Source organism: Myotis lucifugus, unplaced genomic scaffold (genome assembly GCF_000147115.1).
Source record: "Myotis lucifugus unplaced genomic scaffold, Myoluc2.0 scaffold_252, whole genome shotgun sequence".
NCBI classification, from domain to species: Eukaryota; Metazoa; Chordata; class Mammalia; order Chiroptera; family Vespertilionidae; genus Myotis; species Myotis lucifugus.
In genome coordinates this window covers 1,806,238-1,815,210 of record NW_005871300.1, presented here as the reverse complement: position 1 = coordinate 1,815,210, position 8,973 = coordinate 1,806,238, and the positions used below count along the sequence as shown (strand labels likewise).

Here is an 8,973-nt window from a genome sequence, read left to right as displayed (position 1 = left end):
AGTTTACTCAATTTCTTCACATAGATTTAATGTTAGCATGTGCATGCTTAATTCCTGGTATTTTTTCTTAATATTTTACCTAGAAACACTTTCTTATATAGTCCCCCAAACCTACATAAGCTTCCTTCTCCATCAAGCAATCCATATTAACAATTAACTATGTATTCTTTCATATTTTCCCTTCATGCTCACAGGACCACTAAAGGGAAGGCAATAATATGGACATGTTATATGCAAGTTAACACTGTCAGCCACTGGAGTGTAATGTCCATTGTGAAACTTGAGTGATCAGAATAGCACATGCACCTCAAATTATCCCCGCAAAAGGGAGAAGGAAAATGAAGCACTATCTACCATCTCTCATTACTCATTAGTTGAGGTCTTTTACTGAGGAAATGCATTTCTGGACAACAGGGCCCGCCTGCAGTGTCTGCAGGTACAGTGGGTTTACAGTGTCAAAGAAAGGCCTGAGGTAAGTTATGCAGATGCTGTTGGTTAGAGGGCAGACTGAGCTGTACTGCACTGGCAAGCTCCCTGAGGCTGCGGACAAGGTATTGCCAACAGTTTCTGACAGAGAAACCTTGGAAATCATCTGTGGAAGATGGTAGAGCCTTCATCAGCCTGAATTCCTGAATGACCATGTGGAACCCCCACTTCAACACTGCAAGTTGGATTTTATAGAGCAAGAAACAAAATTGTATGTGTTGAAGAATGGAGACTAGCTAGGGGGTTATGTGTTACAGCAGCAAATATTAATACATATCGGATACTTTTCTGACTCTGTAAGTCTCAAAGAATCAAAGAAAAATATTTTATTTAATCCTCACTGAGGAGATGTATTTGTGTTTATTTTTTCCATTGATTCAGGAGAGAGAGAAAGGGAGAAGGAAAAATAGGGGGAGAGAGAGAAAGAGAGAGAAACATCTATGTGAGAGAGATACATAGATTGGTTGCCTCCAGTAGGGCCCCAAACTGGTGATCAAACCCACAACCTAGGTATGTGTCCTGACTGGGAATCAAACCAAATCCACAGCATATTGGTTTATGGGACAATGTCTGACCAACTGAGCCACCCAGCCAGAGCAAAAATCAAAATTGTAATTGAAAATCAGGATTCTATCACCTCCATTTCCAATACTTTAATTAAAATTCTTCAAAAGAGATATTGAATACTCTCATTCTGTATTGTCATGGAGCAATGCATAGGATATTGGCACATGATTTGCTTTCAACATGGCAATAACTTGCCCGCTAATGTGTTAACAGAAATATCAGAACATTTGAACCTAGGGATTTTTAAATATTAAGATCCTTAGTAGTTTATTCTCACTTGACTTTGTCGCTGCAGTACTTCCATTGCTTTGTTGCCTTCTCTTTAAGCTTGTCTTAGGTTTACCATAGCTAGGTCATTTTCAAAGTTACTTTCCCTTTTTGATTCTCTAAGTTCCTATAAATGAATTAAAATTCAATGTGGTTCTGAGGAGATAGAAGAGGGCTCGGCAGTCAGGGACAGGACCTTGGGAGCAGGAGAAGAATAGGGAAGTTCTAGAATAACAGGACCTTGCAGAATGATCAGGATGCAGCTTTCTGACTGTGCCCTGTTGGGAGAGAAACCACAGAGAGCAACAAAGTTACCTTGGACTAAACCCAGCTAGGTAGGAGTTGCTAGGGCAACCCAGCTGGGCAGGAAGCGCGTATGAAAAACATGAGTTTTAAAATGTATGGATGTTGCTAAGGAGAATTCTTTGAGGAGCTAGCAAAGCATACCAGTATATCTACCCCTAGACAAAGAATTGCACTCTCTTCTTTCCCCGGTGCACTGGGTTCCTGGCTCTCCTATGGCAGGGAATATGCTCCCCTGCACCCACATGGCTTATGGCCGTATGGAACGCCGCACATGGACTAATGGACTTGAATTAGCTTGGATGTGATCTACACCCAGCTGCGACTTGGAATGGAAGCTCTGAACACTGGCCTGCTTTTGGCTCTCCTGGAACCCCAGCTGCACCTTTCCCAAGACTGGCTTAAGGAGCCTGGGACTTTGGAACCTGAAACAGAGAAGCTTCACACTGAAAACCCACTTTGGGTCCTCTGCCTGCCTGCTGCAGGAGTCCATCTGTCTCTCAGTAAACTTTATTTATGCTTCCTGTCTTTGTCTGTGAACTCATTTTTCCATTTTGCGAGACAAGGAACCCGGATCCGATCACAGCACTTTGGTTTCATCTTTATTATTTTAATATTAACTATCTTCATCATATTAATCAAATTTAATTGGTTGCTTAGTAAACATATAAAACTCAGAGCAACAGTTTATTTACAATGTACATTTTAATCATGATAAACACACTGTAAGAGGGCATTATTTTGATTAACAGGTGAAAATACCAAAGTTTGCTGCTGAAGATTTTACAGCTATGAAGCGGCAACTCAAATCTGGCTAAGCCAATGTACTCACGTTTGTGTACCACCAATCTCACTGGATTTATTGTACGAAGTGTCAGATGCCCAATATTCAAAACAGAAAAAAAAAAAACAGGTTAAGAACCCATAATATAAAGTATTTATTTTTTGAGATATTTATCTTTAATTTCAAGGATTAAGAGCATTTCCTAATTTTGAAAATATTTATAGAAATTCCTGTTTACTTGTAACACTTAATTTAGGTTACTTTACAACAACAACAATAACAAAAAACTGGACCCCAAATATTACCATGTTCATTGTTCCCAGATTTTTTAAAAAAAAATCAATTGGCATCAGTAATTTATTCTAGGTGTATGTATCTGGCTCAGAAAAAAACACACACATGTATTTAGCAAAGTTCTCTGTTGTTATCTGGAGAAATCTATTAATTTCAAGTCTGTACATAATTGAGTCAAGTAAAAGAAAATAATTAATGTGTTACAATAACACTGTGTGGGTTTCACTCATGTTACTGCCAACATTTGAGCAGAATGTAATAAATTGGCATTCATCATCAGTATCTCAAAATTTCTTTTCTCGGGCTAAATCAAAATCACATCTGGAGTCTTTAATTGTGCCTTCCAATAAGTTTAGTGCATTGTAAGTGCCAATTCAAAGAGTTGACAAAGACAACATGAGAGTAAGCAATTTTATGAAATCATGTGTTTCTCTTAAGCTACCGCTAGTACATACAATCAGTTATAGAATTACCCTTTCATTTCCATTGTCTTGTACTTAGAAACTTGAAATAATGAAGTACTCTAGTAAATAGACATGTTCTTACTCTTTCTTTTTCTATAGCTTCTTTGTTGTTTCCTTTCAACTTTCAACTTATCATTTTTATTCACATTGAATTATTTTACGTTTAAATTTTTTTATTCTCATCCAGAGTGTCAATTTGTTAAGAGTTATATATACGGTTTTTGAAAAAGGATTTAACTTTTAGGAATTACCATCAATTCCCAAGGCAAGAATCCCCTTGTGGCCTGTAGAGCATATATACTGCAGTGGTTTCAAAATTTTAGCATCTATATGTCACCTGGGGTATGTTGAAAAACTTCAGTTTGTGGAACCCCACCTTAAGATGTATTCCATAGATGAGAAAGGAGAGCAGGAGAATAAATTTTAATAAGTAAATTGGTGAATCTGATTCAGGTAGTATGATATTGGAGAATCATTTTTGCAGATTCTATTAATAAAAGATCTGAAATAAAAAATTTGAGCAAGTGTTTGGTTGTCAGTTTACATTGTTTCCTGTGGGGGAGATATCTGATGCCTAATCCCCATCCCCTTGAGTTCAGTGGATCTGATACTCATGTGAAATCCCAGCTAGATAATCTTTCCTATGGTTAGACTTTAGAATAGACAATACAGCTTGGGGCTAAAGTATGTTTATGGTTGTTTGTATAGAAAATAATACAATAATTAATTTAAAAATATAAGAATAAACTGTGTTTTGCATACTTAGAACCGTAGATCTACTTTTGCCCCACCCTGTATTTAGATCCATCTATCATATGCCAGTAATTCCAGCAGGCTTTGCACTGGTTTCCCAGCCTGTCTTGTTTCCTCTCAAATCTAGTGCTGAAAGGCAGTGGTGCTGTCTAATTTGCTAAAAACATCACGGCAGACTACTCAACTGCCCAGCACCCTTCTTGCAGAGGGTGCAGAACATTCATGAGAAAGGTTCAAGTGTGCTGAAAGCAGAATGCGAAAATTAGTTTTTCTTGCTCATAATCTAATAGCCTTTCCTATATATGGCACTATCTTGGTAGTGTATTTCAACAGTAATGCTAGCATTGAATTTACTTATGTTCCAAATTTCTTACTTTATACCTAAAATAATTTTATCTTTTTGAAATGGAATTTTGTCTTTAAAATAAAGAAATAAATAGCTTTTCTTAAGCAGTAACCATCAGTATTTAATATATCTTATATTCCAGCTTTTCACCCAAAAAGAGAGCTTTACATCCTCATTTGATTGTCCACATTTATGCTTTATTTACTTAGCTAAAACTCATTGATCAGAAGAACCATCTAGTGACCACACTATGTACTTGCCTTAGGCTTACTGTTAGATAATGTAGACAAAAATTGCTTTAAAATGTCTTTTGTGTATTATTAATATAAAAATATATTTTTCAAATATAAGAAAACTTTGTTAATATTGACTTTGATTTTAGAAGTTATTATGATTTGGACAGTATTTTATATAAATACTAGGGGCCCAGTGCATGAATCCGTGCACCTTGAAAGGAACTGTGGGCTGCAAGGCTGTGATGGGCACGGTGGGGGGGGGGGTCTCGGCCCATCCTCTGTGGCTCCGCCTAGGCCCTCCCACCACCACTGCCCCCACATGTTGATGGAGCCAGCCCCGCTCACACCTGCTGATGGCGCTGAGTAATTGGGGCCAGCGCCAGCAGCAGGTGCGAGTGGGGCCTGTGCTGTCAGTGGATGCGAGTGGTGGCTGCTGCCCTAGTTGCCCCTCAGGAGCAGGGAAAGGTGGAGAAGCCCTCAGGGGATATTGGGACTGGCAGCTGCCTCTCACATCCGCTGACGGTGCCAAGCGATCAGCACCAGTGCCAGGCACCAGTAGCAGGTGCGAGTGGGGCAGGTGCCGGCAGCAGGTGCGAGCAGTGGGCAGGACTGTGGCACATGGGAGCAAAGAATTGTTAGTAACCACCAGAGGCTCGCCCAATGACAGCAACTGTCACCCTGCCTCTGTCTGGCGCCCCCACTCACCTGGTCCACCATCCCGCCATGGCTGATGCTCGCCATGTTCCACGCTCTGCCGCTTGCTGCCCACGCCCACCATGTTCCGTGCATACCTTCTAGTTGTCAGCTTGCGTCATAACAACTGGTTGTTCAGTTGTTTGGTTGTTCTGCCATTCAGTCTATTTGCATATTAGTCTTTTATTATATAGGATAGAATGAAAAATGACATTAATTACATATAGTTTAATATTTTTAAAGCCAAAAGCTCTTGAGGCAAACAACTGGAATAAAACTGTGGAAACTAGTTTTCTCCAGCTGCTGGTAAGGTGCTCAGTTCTTCCAAGGATGCTAAGGCAGCGGTGGGGTGAGGCCCTCCCTTCATCGGGTGACTAACACTGCTCCTGGCAGCGCTCGCCCAGAGCTCGCCCTCACCATGGCCTCCATCTTGGAGCTCACCTGCATCTACTCGGCCCTTATTCTGAACGATGATGAAGTGATGGAGATGGAGCATAAGATCAATGCCCTCATTAAAGCAGTTGGTGTAAAGGTTGAACCTCTCTGGCCAGGTTTGTTTGCAAAGGCTCTCGCCAATGTCAACATTGAGTGTCTCAACTGCAATGTAGGGGCTGGTGGACCTGCGCCTGCAACTTGTGCTGCACCAGCAAGAGATCCTTCCCCCTCCACTACTGCTGCCCCAGCTGAGGAGAAGAAAGTGGAAGCAAAAAAAGAAGAATCTGAGGAGTCTGATGATGACATAGGCATTGGTCTTTTTGACTAAACTTCTTTTGTAACATGTTCAATATAAAGCTGAACTCTGAAAGAAAAAAAATGTATAAATTAAAACTGTTAGATGTATCAGTCTATATTTAATCTGACTATGATTAACATTCTTTTTTTCTATTATTTATAGTATATACTAGATTTAACTATTATTTATAGTATACACTAGGCAATATGTGGGAGGAAAAACTACTTTTAAGAACTGTTTGCTGTTCTAAAGAAATGAAAAATATTCTATTTAAGAGATTCCTGAAGTGAGGGTATTTTTGTCTTCTCAGCACTGATAGTGGGAAAAAATTCCACTCTGCTTTTCTGAATTTTCCAGCTACATCTATTTCAAGTCTTATTTTTTTATAGTTTCAAATTCACAGGACAGTTGCAAGAAAAGCACAAATAGCATTTATATACCCTGTCATTAGTTTCTTGTTTGCCCTTCTTGTGTTTCCATTTGGAAAAATAAGTAAATGCTGTATATTTTCTCATTTTTCTTCATTTTAACAAAACCTCATCATTTTATATATAAATATAAACTTATATTCAGTTGTATTTTTCTTGTTAATAAATCCTAGAAATCCCTCCATTTTGCTTCATGAAGATCTCCCTCTCTTTTTACACATACATAGTGATCAATTTCATAGCCAAACCAAGTATTTTCAAACAATTTTTCATGTGTGAGAACTTAGGTTATTTTCAATATTTCTCCATTATAAATATCATTGTAATGGAATACTTTGTGCATATGTATTTTTGTATAATTAAAATATCTTTGGGGTAAATATTTTGAAAGGATATCTCTCATTTAAAGAGTAAAAGCATAAGCTCAATTCACCATAGCTAAGATTTGGAAACAGCCTAAGTGCCCATCAGCAGATGAGTGGATTAAAAAACAGTGGTACATCTATACAATGGAATACTACATTGCGGTAAAAAAGAAGGAACTCTTGCCATTTGCAACAGCGTGGATGGAACTGGAGAGCATTATGCTAAGTGAAATAAGCCAGTCAGAGAAAGATAAATACCACATGATCTCACTCATTTGTGGAATATAGAGAACAATATAGACTGATGAACAAGGACCCAAAGACAGAGAAACAGTGATCAGACTATCAAACCTCAGAGGGAAGGCAGGGGAGGGTGGGGGTAAGGGGAAGAGATCAACCAAAGGACTCGTATGCATGCATATAAGCCAAACCAATAGACAGGGACATCAGGGGGATGAGAGCATGAGTGGGGGGGGTCTGGGGGTTAATGGGGGGATGAGGACACATTTCTAATACCCTAACCAATAAAGAAATTAAAGATAAAAAAGAGTAAAAACATATGTGATTTAATAGTTTGTTAGATAATTTCAAATTCTCTTGCTTAAAGGTTGAATTTGTGAGTCTCCAATTATGAATGAAGTTGAATAGTATTTATGTGGACTTTTTTTTACAGTTTCTTTTTAAAAAATATATTTTTATTGATTCTAAAGAGAGAAGAAGGGAGAGGGAGAGAGAGCTAGAAACATTACTAATGAGAGAGAATCATTGATTGGCTGCCTCCTGCAGGCCTCCCACTGGGGATTGAGCCCACAACTCAGGCTTGTGCTGTGACCTGGAATCAAACTGCCGACCTCTTGATTCATGGGTCGACACTCAACCACTGAGCCACACTGGCTGGACTACAGTTTCTTTTTTAATGAGTTGATTGTTCATTTCTTTTGCCTAAGTCCATTGTCCCTAAGATTTTTACTTCATGCTGTTCCACCATTTTTAAAATTATTTTTATATTAAGATATTGTGTGTGTGTGTATGTGTGTGTGTGTGTGGTGTCTGTTACAAATATTTTTTTCTGAAACATATATAAATATATATATTTTTACCATGCAGTTATTTTAGTTATTTATATTTCTTTTAATCAAGCTAAGTAAACCTATCTTAATACTCAGGTTACAGAGCAATCCTAGTTCTTTTTAGTATTTGTATAGCCTTGTGATTAACATTTAGATTTCTGATCCATATTGAAATTTTCATGTGAGTAATTTAACTTTATCTCTTTGTTTCATATAGCTTTCCATTTCCTAAGCCTATTTTTTAAAAAGTCAATTTTTGCCACTGATATGTGCTGCCACCTTTATCAGATGAAAAACTTCCTTATGGACCCGAATTATTTTTGGATTTTCAATGTTATTCTATTGACATTTCTTTGTACCCATGTGCTTATCACCACACTTTTAACTAGAAGAGCTCTTCAGTATGAGTTAATACTAATATATAGTATTTCACTTTTGAATATTCTATAGTTTATTTTCATTTTCCATTTTACCACTAGATGTATATTTGGATTATTTTCATATTTTGGCCATTGTTATTGATATCCCAATGGATATTCTCATGTGTAATAGTGGGTACATGAACATGAATTTATATTTGGTATATATCTACAACTTCTTTAATTACTAAGAACTTACTCCTGTGGTTAGTCTCTCAAATAAATTTAATAATTATTGTATGTTTTCCTGACATGATGTAATCTACATTGGTGAAAAAATACGCTGTGGACCTAAAAATGACCTTTTTGGAATTATGTATATATTATCTCAATCCATTTGTTTCACTCAGGTTATAATATTTTCCCTTTGATAAAATCATTGATTTTATGTGTCCTATAATATTTACATGGCTAGATTTTCTGATACAGATAATATGTTTCTTTCTTTAATAACCACACACAAATATGGTTCCTGACATTGACTTATAAGAGTGAAAGGAATATGCTTAAAACAGAAAATTTAGCAAAACATGAATGAGCTTGTTTTCTTTTCTTAATGCTTCTGGGGTTTTTGAGTAGTAAAGTGGATAAAACTTTGATCAAAATATAATTCCAATATATAAGTTGGAAGTTATGCCCAAATCAATGCATTTTATTAACTTGCTTGACACCTCCAGGAGTACCCAAACGTATTGCTAGTCCATTATGTTCCATGTATACAACATATGGTCTGAGAGTAATGAACAGCCTATTTGAAAATCCTAG

At 37.5% G+C, this 8,973-nt stretch overlaps 1 protein-coding gene across 2 annotated transcripts; it reads left to right on the top strand.

The window, feature by feature from the left end:
- Positions 1-5,611: 5,611 nt before the first annotated feature.
- On the top strand, positions 5,612-5,956 carry LOC102420804 (60S acidic ribosomal protein P1-like). Of its 2 annotated transcripts, XM_006098891.3 has the most exons (2): positions 5,612-5,698; positions 5,759-5,956. In XM_006098891.3, exons 1-2 carry the CDS (start codon positions 5,612-5,614, stop codon positions 5,954-5,956), a joined length of 285 nt encoding a protein of 94 aa, XP_006098953.1. The 2 variants fall into 2 exon arrangements, with proteins under 2 accessions (XP_006098953.1, XP_006098952.1); XM_006098890.3 differs by having other exon boundaries at positions 5,612-5,956.
- Positions 5,957-8,973: the final 3,017 nt, after the last annotated feature.

Excerpts from the sequence above, each read along its gene's own strand:
- LOC102420804 (XM_006098890.3), top strand. The coding sequence starts at position 5,612 with ATGGCCTCCATCTTGGAGCTCACCTGCATCTACTCGGCCCTTATTCTG.